This window comes from Gymnodraco acuticeps, unplaced genomic scaffold (assembly GCF_902827175.1).
Source record: "Gymnodraco acuticeps unplaced genomic scaffold, fGymAcu1.1, whole genome shotgun sequence".
NCBI lineage: Eukaryota > Metazoa > Chordata > Actinopteri > Perciformes > Bathydraconidae > Gymnodraco > Gymnodraco acuticeps.
This window is the reverse complement of record NW_022990699.1, coordinates 1396912-1416701: the sequence shown is the minus strand read 5'-3', so window position 1 is coordinate 1416701 and position 19790 is coordinate 1396912. Positions and strand designations below refer to the sequence as shown.

The 19790-nt window shown below is 41.7% G+C and overlaps 1 protein-coding gene across 1 annotated transcript; it reads left to right on the top strand.

Moving 5' to 3' along the window:
* Window positions 1-548: 548 nt before the first annotated feature.
* Window positions 549-19181, top strand: LOC117555950 (neuronal acetylcholine receptor subunit alpha-3-like). The gene is made up of 7 exons (XM_034231034.1): window positions 549-808; window positions 12717-12856; window positions 12944-12988; window positions 13075-13184; window positions 13337-13544; window positions 15101-16111; window positions 17180-19181. The coding sequence occupies exons 1-7, from the start codon at window positions 751-753 to the stop codon at window positions 17303-17305; spliced, it is 1698 nt and encodes a 565-aa protein (XP_034086925.1). The 5' UTR covers window positions 549-750; the 3' UTR covers window positions 17306-19181.
* The last annotated feature ends 609 nt before the right edge of the window (window positions 19182-19790 follow it).

Genomic DNA, 19790 nt, shown 5'->3' with positions numbered 1-19790 from the left:
TATACAGTATAGTTGTCAGTCTGGACTTACATGCTCGACAGTGCAGTGTGCAGATATGCATTATGCTTAGCTTTCTGTTATTTGAATTGGGCAGACTCTGCATCCCTCAACACTCTATTATAGAGCAGCTAATGCTTTAAGCTTCCTTGAGCATTGTTATGCATACAAAATCAATTAAGTGACTAAATAGGTCATTTACAGCTCAGCAGGGAAAATGTGTGATGATTGTGTGGGTGCTGCATCTTTCTCTAGAGCTGTATTGAGTAGATGTGAGGATAAGTCTTGAGCTTGATATACAGTATGTACGCATTTTCAGAAAGTGTAAACTATCAGACAAGTGAAAATACAGTTACATTTTAATAATTTAAGGAAAACCACATTTTAAAAACAAGGGTTCAAATAGACATTTGAGCAGTGGGACCCCTGGCGGTATATCTATTTTAAAACATTTCCTTATTCCAAACTTAACACCTGTGAGTCACCGTGAGTCAGGTCGCTAGGTTTGGCACTTTGGGTGAGTGGGTGGGTGAGAGTAACGCGGGGTCAGAGGGAGGGGGGAGGCGGGACGAGAGAAGTTGTTCATGTCGGCAGAGCGCACCGCGAGTCCAACCTCTCCACGCACCGGAGCGCAAAGACAACATGATGCTTGAATCTTAGGCTACTCAGACGTTTATAGTGGGTTACTGACCAGACTTCAACTCTAAGCATCTTCTTTATCTGCATAAAGAACCGTCAAGGGCCGATGTATCGATGAATTTCCTCGGGAAACTAACAAACGTCCTCCTGCTGGTGCTCCTCGCAGCTCAAGGTAAGATACACTGCGCCGTAACTCGGTGCTGAGCTCGAAAAAAGTAGCATTATACTCCTTACTTTAGGACTAGGATGTGAATGGTCAGTGAACTTTCTCGATATATTACTTTTTAGTGGTCATAAGCCAAAATCCCACCTCGAGCTACCTCCCTTAGTGCGCGTTTTAGTTCAAATCCGTACAAACAAACCAAAGCATGCAGTTCTATCAAAGCAGCTAAAATGATTAGTAAATCCGGAAAAGTGATGTTTAAACGACATTAGAGAGAGATAATGACACATGTTTTATAGCTGCAACTGCGGTTAAAGCGAAATGCTCATCATACTTCAATTATTCAGTCTTTGAACGCCCAGAAGCAAATCAAGAGCTTATCTGAAAATAGTCTCCCCCCACATTTTAATGTGTGCGTCCTGCTGGCTGGCATATGCCCCTAAGAAGAACGGAGACAACGTTTTCCACTCTGAGTATTCGTGCTCACTTCATAACAAATCCCACGTGCCTGTGCATTATAATATATTGTATTCTCCAGAAATGTGTGGAGTCACTGTCTTGTCTCATGGGAGGGTCGCAGGTCATAGTTTCCTTTGGAGATGATGATCTGTGATCGTGTCATGACTCATTAAATCGTATGCACCTCATCCCCCCGAGCTACTGAGAGGCAGCCATCCATGCACAACACGAGCCAATGCATGGATGACATACGTTTCTCCAGCAGCTGCAGCTCAATGACTGTCAATGCAGATTTCACCCATTGGTCCTCCAGATGTGGACGGCTGTGTGTTGGTCATGGTTAGGTACAGCTGTACGGGTTCATTTACGTGCTTTAGGGCATTTCTGTAGGTGGAAATCTGCCAGTGAAGGACGAAAGCACTCATAGATCCGGATGCTACAGCCATAACTTAAGTGCGATAACCATTTCCTCTGTGTTTTGATTTAATGTCTGTAGTGACATTAAATCACAGCCGGATCACTCTGCGAGGTTGTCAGTGGTTTGTTTTGCTCTTTGGGAGATCCATTTCTTTCTTTTACTTTTATTTTCAAATCCGTTCTACACATACTTTTCACTTTCTTACTTCTCTGGTTCGTGTAAGGCTGCCAGACTCCTTTGTGCTTTAAAAACAAAATGTTGAAATAGGGTCCTTGAGTAACTCCCAGGGGACCCAGAGCAGAACAAAGATTAGATAAATGCTTTAATGCTGCTTTCACAAGGAACAGAAAGGTTATTTTAATCTTGAATTTCATCTCGTTGCGACTACATGCAGGTTTCTCGGTAGGGTGTCCTTAGCGATGGTAACATTGTCACTTTTTAGACGTTGTTATCCAAAGCAACTCACATACTCAATACTGTGGGCAATCCCCACAGGAGCAATTTGGGGTGAAGTGTCTTGCCCAGGGACACAACGACATGCTGACTAGTTTGAACCCCTGATCCCAACACCAACGCACAACCCACTGCACCACACGCCTCCCATAATGGGTGTCTATCTGAGAATAACATAACTTGCTTTAAAATGATAAGACTTTTGTTTGGCAGCATCTTTGTCCCAAGTGTTAACTGATGTTTTTGTGTCTAAATGTTTATCAGTCTGTCAGTCATAGTTTTTTCAGTTTCTGAATTCTGAGTTTATCCTGCCCACAAAGGCAGACAGCCAGAACAAAAGAAGATGTTTGACATTTGCCTTTGGTCACTTCAAAAAAAGGTTAGCAATTCCAGCTTGCTTGAGCCTTTAAGCTTAATTTGATCATTTCAGTTTAATTCAAAGGATGTTCATTTTCCTTTTAGCTAGGTGTCTGCCTTTCTTCTTCTTTTTAACATTTATATCAACATAACTTCAATAAATCGACCTACAGTTTAAGGGTTAAAGGTAGCTTAACTTAATTTTGTTTACATTTAAATTCTTCTATAAAGTCAAAAGCTGGGAAAGCAGGTTAGCAAAGAGTAAGCTACGTTTACTCTTTACTAAGCTATAGGCCTATACCATTAGCAGAGCTGGGGTTTTGTTTTTCAACAATACCGCTTCATTTGAGTACCCGTTTTATAGGTAATACACTGAATTGTGTGTTCATTAGATTATTGTTTTCTGATTAGATGAGTAAAATCAGGTTAGGTAATCTTTGTTTTTAGCTCTAGTTAGGCTAGCTGTGACCACTTAACCAGCAAGCTTTTAAGCATGTAGTACGTGAGCTGTCAAAAGGTCAAATTCACATCTCAACTTAATTCCTCACTAAGAGTGTAGTTACTCAGTTTTGACTTTTTAAGGCTGCATACAGTATATTACACTATTTTCTTGGTTTATTTACTAGTGGTGGATAAAGCTCATTCTACAAGGCAAGGCACGTTTATTTATATAGCACCTTTCAGCACGCGACAATTCAAAGTGCTTTACAAAATTAAAATAAAAGACATTTAAGAATAAATACAGCAGAAACACATTATATAATGGCATTTTACAACAGGCATTTAAAAAGCAAAGATAATCAATTAAACACAATAGTTATACAATATATGAATAAAATGCATACTGCGGTGCGCATATGATCAGCTCAATTAAAAGCAACGGCAAAAATATATGTTTTCAGTCTCGATTTAAAAATACTAAGAGTCTCTGCGGACGTGCATGTTTCGGGCAGTTTGTTCCAGATTGTCGGGGCATAATTATCAGACACAAGTACGGGCACGAGCAAAAAATAGGACTCAAGAGCACAACCAGGCAAAAAGGTCTTTAGTCAAGTGTTTTAATCCCAAAGGTAAAAATGAAACAGGCAATGATCAAAAAATGTACTGACTGGAAGCAACGAAAAACAACCAACTATGTTGGCGGAAAACTACTAAAAAAGCAACAAAAAAAACAACCAACTAGGTTGGTACAAATGCTAAGCAGCTAGAACAATAGCTTACGTCAGGAGAGTAACATGGAGCACTTTCTGCTATACAGACAAGACGAACTGGCACTGACCAAGGAAACAGCACAGACTAAATACACAGGTGAGGAGTGATCATTAGGGACAGCTGAGGCTCATTGAGGGAGGGAAAATACACAGGTGAGGCGATCAGCCAGGGCCAGGATGTGACAATAATAGCTAAACGCTGGTTTCCCATGTTTTGTTCTTACTCTCGGAACCGAGAGCAGACCCGTCCCAGAAGACCTTGATGGTTCATAATTATGCAGGAGATCGTTAAAATACCATTTAGTGATTTCAAAACTAGCAATAATACTTTAAAATCAAGTATTTGCCCGACTGGAAGCCAGTGTAAAGATTGCAGAACCGGACTGATGTGATCCACTCTTTTAATGTTAGTGAGGACACGTGCAGCAGCGTTCTGAATCAGCTGCAGCTTTCTGATGGATTGTTTTGTCAGCCCTGAATACACTATTGCAGTAGTCGAGTCTACTGAAGATAAAAGCAAAGCTTTTCTAAATCCTGTTGTGACATTAGTTTTTTAATCCTAGATATGTTCTTCAGGTGATAGACCTAGAGACCTAATAACTGTTGTGATGTGACTGTTGAAATTCAGGTCTGAGTCCATCACTACACCTAGATTTCTTGCTTCATTAGTTGTTTTGTAGTCTACCGACTGAAGCTCTGCGATACAAGTCTTTTTCGGTTGGTTCCATTTAAACAATTTGTCTCTGAACAACACAGTGTGCTTTTAACAAAATGTGGTAGGGTAATTATTATGGCTATAGGTTGAAGCCCTGCCATGTTATCAAAAACTTCAAAGCCCTGAGTGCAGCAGTGAGTTTGTCCCAGATGTGGTACCACCAGTCCACCCGTGGGAGCAGCACTAAGTGCCTTCGTGTTGTTACGTTCCGGTCGACATGTGAAAGACAGTGGCTTCACACATCCTGTAACCTGATGCAGACTCAGTGTTGAGGGGAAAGGGATGCCACTCTCTGTCATGCTCTTCAGCCGGAGAGATTTGCTACAGCCAACTGCTTTGTAGCTTCGCCCTTGAACTTGGCACATTTCAAAAGGAACAGGAAAGCGGTGCTGAAAAGCGATGGCAGTGTCAATACCCTCCTCAGTAGAACATCATTTGCTCAAGTGAAAGGAAATCTGCTCAGTCCTGGCTTGTTAGAGATAGTTCACTTGGCCTTTGGAGGAAAACCCCCAGAAAATGAAAGGATTTTGCCCTAACCTTCCTCAATCCTCCGCTCCCTCATCCTTCCCTCAATCCCCTATTGGCTGTGTGGGCTTTTTTATGATTCTGTACAGGGGCTGTGTATGCAGATAAGTGCCTGGAAAACACACACGCACACACACACACACACACACACACACACACACACACACACACCACACACACACACACACACACACACACACACTCCCATTGGGTGTCCGATTAGCAGGCTACAGAAGGTATTGTCTCATGCCAACAGAGGAAAGGCTGATGCTGCAGACCTTAGGATTGGGGTATTTTAGATTAATCTGGGTGGAGTAGCTTGGAGGTAAGAGTGAGAGTTCTGTGCAGCGTTGGGCTGTTATCTGGAGGTATGACATTCAGAGTAAAGTCACAGCCTGTTTGTTAGATTTGAATACACATCAGAACATTTCAGCACAAGATAGTTTCCATAAAGCTTCAGATAGAGTGATTCAAATGAGTGAACGTGCCTGATGCATTTCCCCGCAGCCCGGATCACCCCTTGCAGAAATAGGCAGAGAGAGTTGTCCAGCCATGCCCGCATTATACTGATCTGACCCGCATTACGTTTCAGGCTTGACCCTTTATCTCACTTTACAGTGCTCTTTAATAGCTGCTGCGTGTTGTCAGCGAGAAGAGGATCTGCCTATTTAACAAGTTTGGCCCCTGATGGCAGCAAATGCATTGCTAATAATTCATAGCATAGTCCAATAAAAGAAAGCCTTCACTACTAAGTCTTTACAATGATGGTTGTAGTATGGCCAACAATCAAATGCTCTCTATTGCACCAGCCTTTGAAATGGTTTACTTTAAGCCCCTGTTTAAGTCTGCTTGTATGGAGTTCTCTGCTTGCAACACAGCGTCATCAAACATATTTCCTCTCTGCCAGACTTATATGCTACTTTGAGCTTGGAGTTACAGCTCTTTGCTTACTTTCTCAGAAGATATATATTTGCATTAAAGTCTGAAAGGCAATCAGTGTGTATATGTGTGTTCCTGAGTGTGTGTGTGTGTGTGGCTTAAGGATCCGCTTAACGCGATTGTCGTATGATTATTGCAACTGAACCCCCCTCCTGCACACATGGTGTAACCACCACAGGCAGAGGACTTATTCCATCCCCCTATGGATTGGCTTAAACCATCATCTCCCCTCCAACCAACCAACACATACACTTTCTTCACACACACACGCACACGCGCGCACACACACACACGCACGCACGCACACACACACACACACACACACACACACACACACACACACGTCCTCCTCCAGACAGCCCTGTTGCCTGATTCCTTGGGGACATCCTGCTTTTCAGTGCTGGCGATGAACTGAGTCACGCTTTAGGATGGAGAGAGAGAGAGAGAGAGAAGTAGAGAGAGAGAAGTAGAGCGAGAGGTAGCTATTTGAGAGGTTGAGCAAGACAACAGATGCTTCAAATGGAGGACAGTCTGGATTTCTGACAGTGTTTTCCCCACTTTTCTCCTTATTACCTGTTTACGTTTTCTATTGACACTCAATCACTTCATTCAGGCTAATCACACTCCCCAGGTCACTGCCTCACATATCATGGCACTAGTTACCCAAAGTTATCATTTAAATGAAACCTTCAAAATATGTTATAGCTTTGTTGTGCACCGTCAGAAATGCTGAGTCGATCATGTGTTGTGTTGTTATTCTTGTGTTGTCTTTCCTAGTGTGTTCTCCTGCTCTCATCAGTTTCAGCCCGGCCCCTGATTGTTTTCACCTGTGCCTTGTTATCTCCTGTATATATTCCCCTGTTCCCCTTTGTTTGTTGTCAGTTTGTCTTGTCCTGTCCTCATGCCAGATCGCTGCTCTTTCCACGATTGCCTTTTTTGTACCATACTCTAACTACGCTCCTGAAACTCTGTCGTAAGTTTCTGTCCTCACGTTGTGAGCGATTTATGTTTAGCCTTTTTTTGTCGCCTCTATTAAGAGTGTTGTTTTCTTTTTTGTTAATAAAGTATAATAATTATACTTTACCTCTGGCTCCCGGGTCGTGCATTTGAGTCTTTATATCCTTGTGGTTCCAAGATCGTAACAAGCTTCTTCATTGGTGTGTTTGGCTGTAGCTCAGAAGGGTTACCCTAATTGAGACTGGGCTAAAGAAATGTTTGCCGAGCTGAGTTAGGGAGTGGAGTTGTAGCATGTATTAAAAAACATATATATATATGCTTCATGGTGAGTCCACAGACATGATGTAGAATTGAACTATGAAGTTTCTGCTGCCTACGTTTTTCACTTTACCCAGAAAAATAGCTTCAGCTACCCAGTCATATGATCTACTGTGTCCTTCATCTCAATACTTTCCCACTACTCAGTGCTTGAAGCTGTCTGTGAAGGAGTCAGGTCAAGAGAAGATCATTTTATTACACCTAATTCTTGTAGGGCAGTTGAGTGGGTCAGAAAGCTTTTTTTTTTTTTTCTGGTTACTTGAACTAGAAGAAAAAACTAGTTCTCTGTGTGAGGGGATTGCAGCATCACTTCACAGCCAAGAGACTATTTGTATCCCGGATAATTTTCCCTTAATCTTACGTGTGATGTGGTTTATTTTATGCCACCTGAGTACTGTATAAGGTTGGGTGTTAGACTTGTGTGGTAGGAAATACATTTATTCGCAATAGTTTGAAACTATTGTCTGGCAGTGGCTCAGTCAGTAGGGGATTGGACTGTGAGCCGTAGGGTCGCCGGTTCAAGTCCCCTACCAGACCTAAAAACGTCACCTCCTGCCCTGCCGTGGTGCCCTTGAGCAAGGCACCGGACATCCCCCTTCCCCCCTCACTCCCATTGCTCCCCGGGCGCTGTGCAATAGCTGCCCACTGCTCCTAGTACTAGACTCCTGGTATTAGGATGGGTTAAAAGCAGAGAACACATTTCACTGTGTGTGCTGTGTGCTCGGCATGTGTGACCATTAAAGAGGGTTTCATCCCTCCCAATAGATATATAAACTCCAAACTGATTCAGTCAATGCTGCTGGCATGCATGATCAACAGGCAGCAGCATTTCTCAATTAGTTGCAACTGCTGCGCGATAAAACCACCACAACCTCCCACTCCAGGCACAGCTCCCAAAATGTGTTTCTGCAGCAGTGCGGCTGTTTTCAGCTCCGGCTGCAATAAGAGCTCAGATAAATGTGACAAACTGTAGCTACCTTTTATTCTTAAAAGTAAACTCTGCTGTAAATGCTGATAATGGCTCACATTGAAAATCATCCTCTGTTATTCTCATTTTAAGTAACATATTGTTGAGGGTAGAGTATTGAGTTGTATCTCCTTAAGGAGCTCTCCCCTTTCTTTCCCTCCCTTCTACGTGTTTCCCTGGCTGTCTATCTGCTCACTTCATTCCTCAGTATTGTGGATACATTCACTGGATGAGTTCAAGTGACATAAAAAGAGTCTGTATTTGTTGTCCTTATTTACCACATTTCTATTTTTGGAGAAATTCCATAAGGCCTTGTGTCTGTGTTTACTCTTTGCAAAAGCTATAAGCATCTTTGTAAGGACATGAACATCCCTTTGCTGTAAAGACAATATTTTGTTTGGTTTCGTTTTGTGTTTTTCTCTTTTGGTTCCCAACGCTCCTAGCCTGTCAAGTACAAGCGTGTAATTGAGGAATTTGTATCTTTTAAAAGTGACTTTACTTACAATACCCCGCAATACAAGCAGAACATCTGACCTCAAAACTCACACACCTTCTTCCCATCATGAAAGTATGGATGCAAAGGGCCATTGAATTACACGCATCAGTGAAAACAAATCATATGCTGTTCAGAGTGAGTTAACCAAAGGTGAGCGGACATACTGTACATAAATAGTAACATGTGTGTCCACACAGGCGCACAAACAGTTTCATATATATGCGAGCCCTCATACATGGAGACACACATTAAAAAACATGAACCATTTTCTTCATGGGATGGTCACAGCACACTCAATGATCACTGTGAATCCTCTTGTGCGTCACCCAGCATGGCGGGCCATCAGAAACCCTGGAGAGCAAAGACACGCTATCTACTTTTCTGTGCTGCTTGCTGTCACTTTCCTATCTCTTCTCTCCGCTGTTCCTCTCTCTCTCTCTCTCTCTCTCTCTCTCTCTCTCTCTCTCTCTCTCTCTCTCTCTCTCTCTCTCTCTCTCTCTCTCTCTCTCTCTCTTCTCTTTGTATCTCTTTTCCACACACTCACACACACTGTCAGCAGTGTATTGGAGGGTAATTAGTGTCCACCACTCGCTCCCAGGCTCATCCTGTTAAGCACATGCCTGATCAAAGAGCCCCCCACAGGCCACGGCTTTCTGCAGCTTTAGGCTCCTGTAGCCTCGAGAGACAGGGACAGACTCGCTGGTTGCCTTGCTAATTCTAATTCAATGTGGTTATTTAAGGGTGAAATGCATGACTGCTTGACTTGACTTCATCCACGTCAGAACAAAGCCTCATGCCTTTTATAGCAAGTCACAAAAAGATGGGATGGAAAAAAGAACGCTTGGTAAAATGAAGCGCATCTGTCGAGCTGATTTCATGTGATGTTCATCATCAGAGGCGAAGACAGTTCTGTCCACAGTGATTAACAACTCTATTCTGAATCTTGAGACAAGTTAATTGATCCAAGAAAAGACATTTGGTTGGTAGCTAGCAGCCTGGCTCTACAGAAGGGAAATCAGTGTTTTTGTTGATTCCCCACTTTGGCCCATTTCTAAAATGTAAACTACTATGAATTTGCTTTTATTTTTTATTTTACTGCCTTGTATTTTCACACCTAAACTTATAAAGGCTCCATGTGCCACACAAGTTACATCCTTGCATTCAATGCCAAGAGAGTGTGTGTGCTTAAAACCATGTGAGGTGAAAGGGCAAAGGTTATAATTAACTTCCTTTTTAAATTAAGTCTCTTCTTTGGAGGAACAAAGTAGGGAATTAGAGGAGTGACTGCCAACAGAGAAAAAATAATATTGGCTTAATTTTTTCTGGCCTCAGTGAACAAAAGGTCCAATTAATTGACTGATTATAATTGCCCTGGTTTCCCCTCAGCCAATTAGAGGCTTAGACAACTTTATATGAGTGCAGCGAATCGCAGAGTAGCGGGCAGTTTTCAAGGCAGGTACCAAGAGCTGAAATTACACAAGCATCTCAGGAGAGAGGCCTTTTCATTAAGCTTTAAAACTCAACTCCTCTATGTTACTGACCTCAGAAAACTTCTTGAGAGTTTTGAAGCCACTAAAGTATAATGCAAATTCCTAACCGTGGAGAACTAGATCTGACAGGTCATTCATTTTTAGTCAGTTAACTTTTTATATTAATCCTGCCTGTTACTAAAGTAAGATAACAATCCCCAAATTGTTCAGGCTACATTATCTTCATCATGATGGGGAGACTGATCGTGATGGTGAGTTTGTGGAAAGCTATGCAGTGAAAATGTTTGAGGGAATAAACAGGATGAGGGAAAAAGCTGTGCGACCTGATTTCCATTTACCTCTGCGCCTTGATGAATAACTTATGCCTCGGCTGGTATGCACCCTGCAGTGTCTGAACTCCAAATATGAAGTAATAATAATTGCATGTGTAATATATGATACATCAGGTGAGTGAGTATTAGTGCGCTGGCTTCAGCGTTCTGTTCCTTTTTCATTCATGCATGACTAAATATTGTCCGGACTGTGTTAAGTCAGTGTTTTATGTGCACCAGTTGTTGCGATTATGTAAGTGTTGTGGGTGTTTTTGAATTTTAAGCTGTAAAACGAGTCTACCCCTGAGCTGTGTTGGTCCCCTGTGAGGCAGATACAAATGGTTGTTAAAATCAGTAAACTGTAAAAATAAAGTGTGTTCATTGCATTTCTATATCAATGCTATACATGTTTTAGATTCAGACTGCTCTTAAAATAAACTAACAAGGGATACACTTTAATTACATTTTTATTTCCCCAGACCGGGCAAGTGTGATTCTGTAAACATGAGCAAATGAACGAAGTCTGTTAAAATGAGAAACCAGACAGACTGTAATCTGAGTTGTCTGCAAGATATTCATCTATGTGTACTCCCAATGGCAATACATGGACCAACAGCTTTATGACTTCACTGTATGGAAACTTATTATTAAATATTTGTTCCAGTATATAGATTTTTCAAAAAAGTCACATCTTACTGAAAGTCCATTTTTAGAGTGCGTGGGTTTAGTGTCTTATGACAGTGGAAGACATATTACCAATAGCACATTACTCATAGTAAAGTCCAGAAATGCTATCTTCAATCACAGGAAAAACATTGGAGGGTAAGGTTTTGAACCATCTTTTAAAGAGTTAACTGACCTGTGCAGAGAGAAAGTTTCCCATTAAAGGAGCATGTTTTATTTAGTTGTTACAAAGGAAGAAAACATTTTCACTGAATGTGGCTGTGTGTGTCTAAATGGTCTGTGACCCATTTGTGCTTTTGGTAAAACACATTCTCTGCCTTATCTGAGATGGTTCACACAGCTCTGAAAGTGCAGTTTGATGGTTTGGGAATGTGTTGAATAGTGTCATGCTTCCCTTCTTAGATTTGAAAGCTGTGATCTGAGTGGTTGGCCCCGTCTTTAACAAACACACCACTCAGCTGGAAATCCAACAGCATACAGTTAGACAGACGATGTTTGAAGGGCGGACATGGAAATGCCAAACTTACCAGTCACTCAGAAAGAATAAATACCTAACAGAGAAAGGAGGCTATTCAAGAATTATAATCAACAAAGAGGAACATGAAAGATTGGACGAACACAGAGAAAATGAAAGGAAGATAAAATACCTTATATGATAACATACTGAATAGAGTTGGTGTTGCTGATTTTATGCTGGTGGAGGGTGAGAGCGCGTGCTGTCCCAAGTGAGGAAACGTTTTCTGCTCGGACAGGCGTGGGTCAATGTGCCATCTCAGGCACCAGTGTTACTAGTGGCAGTGTTCCACACATGACCTTCAGAACTGCCTTATCAAGCCTCCAAACCACTTCTTCAGACACACTCAAGCCATTGGCACACCTTTTCGTTTAGCTATAAGTAACTCGTGTTTGGAGATTTTGTAAAAGCTTGCAGGCTTTGTTTTTCTTCTGCAAACAGGCAGTAAAAACACCTCTCAAAATACCCTTTGAATCACAGCCCTTACTCCATCCAGAACAAATAGGTATTGATTAAACAGTTAAAGGGTTGTTTCATCTAAATCAAACTTAAATATTTGTTCCATTTCCCCACAACCCTAGGTATCTAGATGCAGCTTCATACAGTATGCCTAGGACCTCCACTACCACTGTGTTGTTGCTTAGTGTGTCTGCGGTAGCTACAAAGTGATATGAACAGGGCAAAAAGTTAAAAACACATCTTTACGTCCGTTAACAAAATATCTAGAATTGCACAAAATATTTTATAAATTATTTATATGTAAGCAAGTGCGTATAAAGTGTATGAACAAACTGACCTTAACATCACTTAGAAACATTGATTTTTCAAATATCACTAAATACGCCTTTAAATTAAACATCTTATTGAAAGAAGTCTGTACCTTTTTTAATATGCTGTAATTGAGTACAGTCTGAGATATTTTGTAGTTAGCATCTGGTGCCATAAGAGAACTAAAACTTAAGTAACTTCTGCATTTGATTGATGAACCCCGTTAAAATGTTTCCCTTTTGTCATTGTCTCTAAACATCCAAGGTATGTAGGGGTTTCAAAATCAAAGCCATATATTTAGTGGTTTAACTCTGTTTTCTCATTTCTTTCATTAGGCTGTTTTTCATCTAAGGGGGAGGACAGATTATTTCGGAGATTGTTCAGGAGGTACAACCAGTTCATCCGACCAGTGGAGAATGTATCTGATCCAGTCACCGTGGAGTTTGAGGTCTCCATGTCCCAGCTGGTCAAAGTGGTGAGAGTAGAGAATAAACTCATTGTTTCTTATTTTAAAAAATTCAAATGTTCTCTTGTTACCAATTCTCCCTTTATGTCTTTACAGGATGAGGTGAATCAGATTATGGAGACCAATCTGTGGCTGAGACATGTGAGTAATATTTATCCTTTGTGTGACATCATTACTGATATATTACATGAGTTTTTTACTCATGCTACATTGTGTTGGTCATTAAGGTCTGGAACGACTACAAGCTGAAATGGGCCCCTATTGAGTACGATGGGATTGAGTTCATACGAGTTCCATCCAATAAAATTTGGAGGCCAGATATTGTTTTGTATAACAAGTAAGTTGAGTGCACAAATACACACATAAAAGAAGTTGTCTTTTTTTGTACATGCTATTTGTATTTATCCATGCTCTACATCTTCTGACCTTTTCTGTTACAGTAAATGTTGTAATGGCCTCTAAGTGAAATGACATTTACATCTCTCAAAGTGCTGTAGGTGACTTTCTTGTGGAAGACAAGACCAAGGCTCTGCTGAAGTTTGATGGCACCATCACCTGGGTTCCTCCAGCTATTTTTAAATCCTCCTGCCCCATGGACATCACCTACTTCCCCTTTGACTACCAGAACTGCTCCATGAAGTTTGGCTCCTGGACATACGACAAGGCCAAGATCGACCTGGTGCTGATTGGCTCAAAGGTTAGTGACAGGGGACAGATCAGGGCCATTTATGTTCTACATGGCATGTTTATAACACAATACGCTTTGTTTTTGTGAGGACTCAAAGACATTAAAAGGTAGGTTTCAGTACTGAGTCACACCTACGCTTTTATCTGCTCATATGATCTAGTCATTCTAGTGAGACAAATTGGGAACAACTTCTATCAAATTCCTTCACTTTAATACCAAAATATATTAACCAGTTAAGCCCCATGCCCCGGTACTGGGGGCATGACGTAACATCTTGCAAGAAACAGCGTCTGAGGGCTGCTTAACATTTAATAAACTATGAATGTGTCATACACATTAACGGGAAGAAACTCAGCTATCAGACAATATTAACCATTTTTAGCAAAATGAAACATAAGGGTAATAACAAAGGCTCTGAATTAGCCCTGAGCTAAATGTTAATGCAGTTAGCACAGAACTCAAGGTAAAATACCCTTATTACTGATCGGATCTGCACAAACACGATGTCGATTAGCGAGCTGAGATTCCACAAATTCCAGACATATAAGTATCATCACTGAGCGATCAGAACTTGCGACAGGGGAAGCAAAAACAGACATCACAACACGTAGCTTCACGGAGGAAACACGGAGATATTCTTACCTTAGCTGTTGTTCTGATCAAAAGTTGTGTTCAATGGCATCAAAACGATAAAAACGCTGCTGAAGGTTAATCCAATGGTTAATCCAATGTGTCTGTGTCACTTTGAAATGATTACTGATAATCCATCTTCATATTTACTAGTTTGAGCCTAGGTTTCAGTTTTCAGTTTTCAGAGCGTAACATAGCTTTCGACTGCGTGCGCGTCACACTCACTCCTCAATGGTAATGTGTGTGTGTATGTGGAACTTCCCCTTCGATTATATTGGCTGTAACGGATCAAAAGAGATGTCAATGACCAAAATTGACCAATGGGTTCCAGAGAAACGGCAAATCCACCCAAATGACCCCAAAGGTGGGTTCTTTTTTGCTAAATCTCTCTATAAAGGTCAAATGTAACTTGTTTTTGCATCAATCTTGATACAGGGTACTTATTATATGTTATAGTGTTTGGATTCCTAAAGCTTTTAGTCTACTATCCCATCATTTAAGGGTGGTTTTCACTATAAGTAATGTTTTTCTTTTGGACGGACACTATAATTTACATTTTGTTACTATGTTCAATCTGAATTTACTTTAAAATAAAAATATTCTATATTGATTCTGACTTTTCTACATCCAACTCACAGGTTTGTCATTGCTTTGAGAAAAAAGATGATTAATTTAACCCTTTTAGAAGAGAAGATATGGTCATTTGTTCTGGAAATGTCATTTTCGAGCCTGAGGCCTGAAAAACAGGCTCGGGGCTTAACTGGTTTTAAGAGAGATGTTACCATTTCTAGACCCCTTTTGAATATTTGTGCTATCCACTTCTTGTGTCTTTTTAAACTGAGTTCTTGTAGTCTTGAAAAAACAAAACATTTTGTTTTTAAAATGTAGTTTTCCTCCAAATAACTGCCATTCACATCCCATTTGCATTTCCTCAGGTCAACTTGAAAGACTTCTGGGAAAGTGGAGAGTGGGAGATCATCGACGCTCCGGGATACAAGCATGACATCAAGTACAACTGCTGCGAGGAGATCTACCCGGACATCACCTACTCCTTCTACATCCGCCGCCTGCCTCTCTTCTACACCATCAACCTGATCATCCCCTGCCTCCTCATCTCCTTCCTCACGGTGCTGGTCTTCTACCTCCCGTCTGACTGCGGCGAGAAGGTCACCCTCTGCATCTCCGTCCTCCTCTCCCTCACTGTGTTCCTGCTCGTCATCACCGAGACCATCCCTTCCACGTCCCTCGTCATCCCTCTGATCGGCGAGTACCTCCTCTTCACCATGATTTTTGTCACGCTCAGCATCGTCATCACTGTCTTTGTGCTGAACGTCCACTACCGCACCCCCATGACTCACACGATGCCGGACTGGGTGAGGTCCGTGTTCCTTGGGGTGTTGCCCAGGGTGATGCTGATGAGGAGGCCAATCGACCAGGGCTGCTCCACCACTGCCAATATTGCGGTAACAGGAGGAGGAAGGAAGAAGAGAAAGACCAGCATAGGAAGTGGTTCAGGAAGTGTTATTATTGGCGGTATAACTGGGGGTGTAGCGTTTCCACCCACAGATGTTGGGGCAGGAGGCGGGGCTGCATCAGCGAGTGCTTCAATGAACTGTGTGGAGTATGGCGAGGTTAACCGAGACAAGAACCGGGACATTAACAGGCGATGTCCCTACAGAGGCAAGGAGGTACCGACTCCTGTCCCTCCCCCGATGGTGTCGCCACCTCCTCCCCCTCCTCCTCCTCCACCTCCCCCGTCCTCACAGGTGACCCCGACCCAGGCGCCCAAGGAGTCGGAGATACCCAAGGTGCAGAGGCCAGTGAAAGCCCCTTCACCTATCAGCGCTGTCGTTGCCTTCTCCGTTGTGTCGCCAGAGATCAAGCAGGCCATAGAGAGCGTGAAGTACATCGCAGAGAACATGAGGACTCGCAACAAAGCCAAAGAGGTACGAACGCAAGCTTGAGTTTACGGTGTTGAGTATGACTAATATGTTGCGACAGAGGTCTAATAACCTTGATCAAATGTATCTACAAAAGCATTAAAATATACTGATTGTGTGAATGATACATCTGTAGATTGGTAGTGTTTGCAAGGGACTGTGTGAATATGTGGTGGTGTGTGGGGTATATATTTAAGATAAACAATTCAGAACAAGGAAGGTGTGGTGCAGAGTATGTATTCACCCAGAGCCTAGAGGCCTAGATGAGTTTTTTCCCAACATTGGGGAAAGCACACATTTAGTCCCCAGAATGTACAATACACACACATATAAACATAATGATAACAGAGCTTTACTGTGTATGTGTTATCTCTGCAGCATGTGTATTTCTATAGCTAAAGGAAAGAGTGTAGAAAAGCATTTCCCTGTGCTATAAAGGGAGTGTAAAGCGGCTTGTTTGTTGCAGATGGATGGCTTTGCGTACGCTTCCTGCACACTCTGCATGGCCCTGATATGTTTGTTGCTTCAGCTCCATCTTTTCTTAGCAAAGCTGGGATCTTTCTTTTATGCATGCTGAATAGCCTCCTCTATAGGACACAATGGCATTATGGTCAGGGCAGCCATCATCCTATTGTCCACACCTGGCTGATCAAAGAATACACACACACACACACACACACACACACACACACACACACACACACACACACACACACACACACACACACACACACACACACACACACACACACACACATCTGTAGTGTTGATACAGTGACATCACAGCATGGCAGAGCACGATTAAAAAGATAATAGAAATCATATTAGCCTCAAAACACAACTCTTTTTACATATTCCATGACCAAAAAGGAGGAGGGAGAATAACTCAATCTTATTTTACCCTTACCCAAAACAAATAGACAATGGAGAAAGATGTTTGACAGACATTTCATAATTACAATCAAGCAGATTTTTCAGAAGCATAGTGGAATTCCATAAGGGTTTGTGTGATTTGTGATATTTTGTACTTTTTCTACTTACTTGCCAACATATTTGTTTCCTTATTCTCCTCAGGTGGAGGACGACTGGAAGTACGTCGCCATGGTCATCGACAGGATCTTCCTGTGGGTTTTTGTGACAGTGTGTATTTTGGGAACAGTGGGACTCTTCCTCCAGCCGCTCATCAGCTTCTTTCAATGAGACACTCGTCTTTGCCCCTTTTCTCTCTCTCTCTCTCTCCCTCTCTTTTTGTCTACTTCAGTCTGTCTCTGTGCCCCACTTGAAATACTTTGGGAATAATCCCTCCTGCAGCTCTTTCAAATCAAACTGTCTTCTTTTTCATTTTGCGGCGTTTTGTCTCTCCATGCTTTCCTCTGGGAGTCCAAAATCAGCCATCACTTCTAGCTCTCAGCTGTTTCCTCACATGACTTACCCTGATTTCCCATTACATCTTTGTCTTGCCCTCTCAATGGGCCGGCAATGCTGTTATTCAGTCTCTTCTCCACAGTTTTTTTTCTGACATGATTATCACATCTGCGCACCTCTCAGATTTTCTCCTCTTCGGTGCCATCATTTTGACCTGCAACTGCCTGCAGCTTATTTCTTCACCGTAGTCTCCTGTCTCCACTTTCGTCCAATCTTCTATGCATTTCCATTGTGTGTATTTGACTGAGATTTCCACTCAGTCATTGTTATTGTACAGTATTATACAGTATGTTTAACAATGTCAGGTCTTTTTTTCAACTTTTTATTTTAGTTTTTTATAAACAAACAGCCAGACAGACAGCACAATAGCAGTTGGCAAACAAATTAGGATGACAACAATGTGGTTCGAGTCCGACAGGATAAAAAACAAAGACAAAATAAAACAAAAAATAAATGAAACAAAACCAAAAATGGACTGCGACTGGACAAAAATCAACAACAAAAAAAACGAAATCTAAAGGCTCTGAGTCTAAGTCCATTATTAATAACATAATGCAAAAGTAGAGATCAAACAATGTGTATAAATGGAACAAAAAGACCAAATATATAAAAAATAAATAAAAAACATAGCACTTGTTGGTCAGTCAGCCACCCACTAATCACAGTTTAACACCGCAGGTCCACCACCCTATTGTACAGAGACATCCGGCATGTCCAGCTCCCGTATTGTAGAAGGGGTTACACATCTTGTGGAATTTCCCCAGGGAGCCCCTCAGTATGCACCTTATTTTCTCGAGTTTGGCTGAATTTAGGACTTCTTTTAACCACAAGGTGTGTGAAGGGGATGTTGGAGACTTCCACATGAGCAATATCAGGCGTCTGGCTAGTAAGGTAACAAAGGCTATGTAGGCTGTCTCCAGAGAAGAGAGTGGCCATGTTGGTGGGTTACATCAAACAGTGCGGTCATGGCATTAGGAGCAATCGGTTTTCCAGTGATTTCTGACAGTGATCTAAAGATGTCAGTCCAATAAGAGTGTAAGACCGGACAAGACCAGAACATGTGTGCGTGACTCGCCGGTGCTTGGCTACATCTGTCACAAGTTGGGTCCACCTCCTTATATATTTTAGAGAGCCTGAGTTTAGTAAAGCGTGTGCGATGCACTACTTTGCACTGAATCAGTCCATGTCTAGCACAAATAGAAGATTTATGTACATTAGCAAGGGTTTTTTCCCAAAGTTCTTCAGAAATCTCCTCCCCAAAATCTATTTCCCAAAGAGATTTAATGGAGTTCAGGGTAACCAAACGAAGAGAGTAAATCTGAGCGTAAATACACGTCATCATTCCCTTCACAGTAGGTAACGGCCTAAGGAGTGTGTTTAGCGGCGAATCAGTTAGGAATTAGGATTAGGAAACTAAGGAAATCTATTATTAACAAAACTGCGAATCTGTAGATACCTGAAGAAATGTTGCCTAGGTAGTGCACATTTATCAGATAGCTGTTGGAAAGAGGCATGTGTTGTGAATTAGTGTTAATTTCGTTGACTAAAACAATGACGAAATATGTTCGTCAACGACCTTTTTTTCCATGACTAAAACGAGACGATGACGAGACGGCACCGACGGCAGTAAACATTAACTGTAACGAAATCAACATGCAATATCGTTGACGAAAAGTGACAAGACGAAAATGTAGTTTACTAAATAAAAACTATGCCAAAATCTCTCTTTACTTTCGTTGACGAAAAATGAGGAGACGAAATATTATCAAAGATAACGTTACATCTCTGATAGTCAGTTTTTCTTCCAGCAGTTCCATTTCCGGTGCTGCGGCAGGGCAGCAGCTGTGTGTCTGTGCTGCTTAACCGAATACCCCCCCCCCCCCCCCCGTCAGCGCGAGTGAGACAGACTCGACGGGTAATAATGGATTATGACGGAAATGTTAAGATCCTGTCCGTCAAAATGATTGACAACGAAAAAGTCTAAGGCGACCACTGCTTGGGAGAAATAAACTATTTGATATTTGGACCCATTTTCGCTACAATGAGGCGGAGAAAAAAAGCGAATGCATTGTTTTATCAGAAGGGAAGCAATGTGGCCATAACACAGCTGGTAAAAACACCACAAACCTGACCAGATACTCTCTGCAAAGCTTCTTAATCATTCAACCTGTGTTTTTCATCAAGTAAGGACAAGATATCATCTTATTTATGCTAAAATTACAAATTATTGGTTTTGGCTGACTAGTTTGTAGTTTGACTG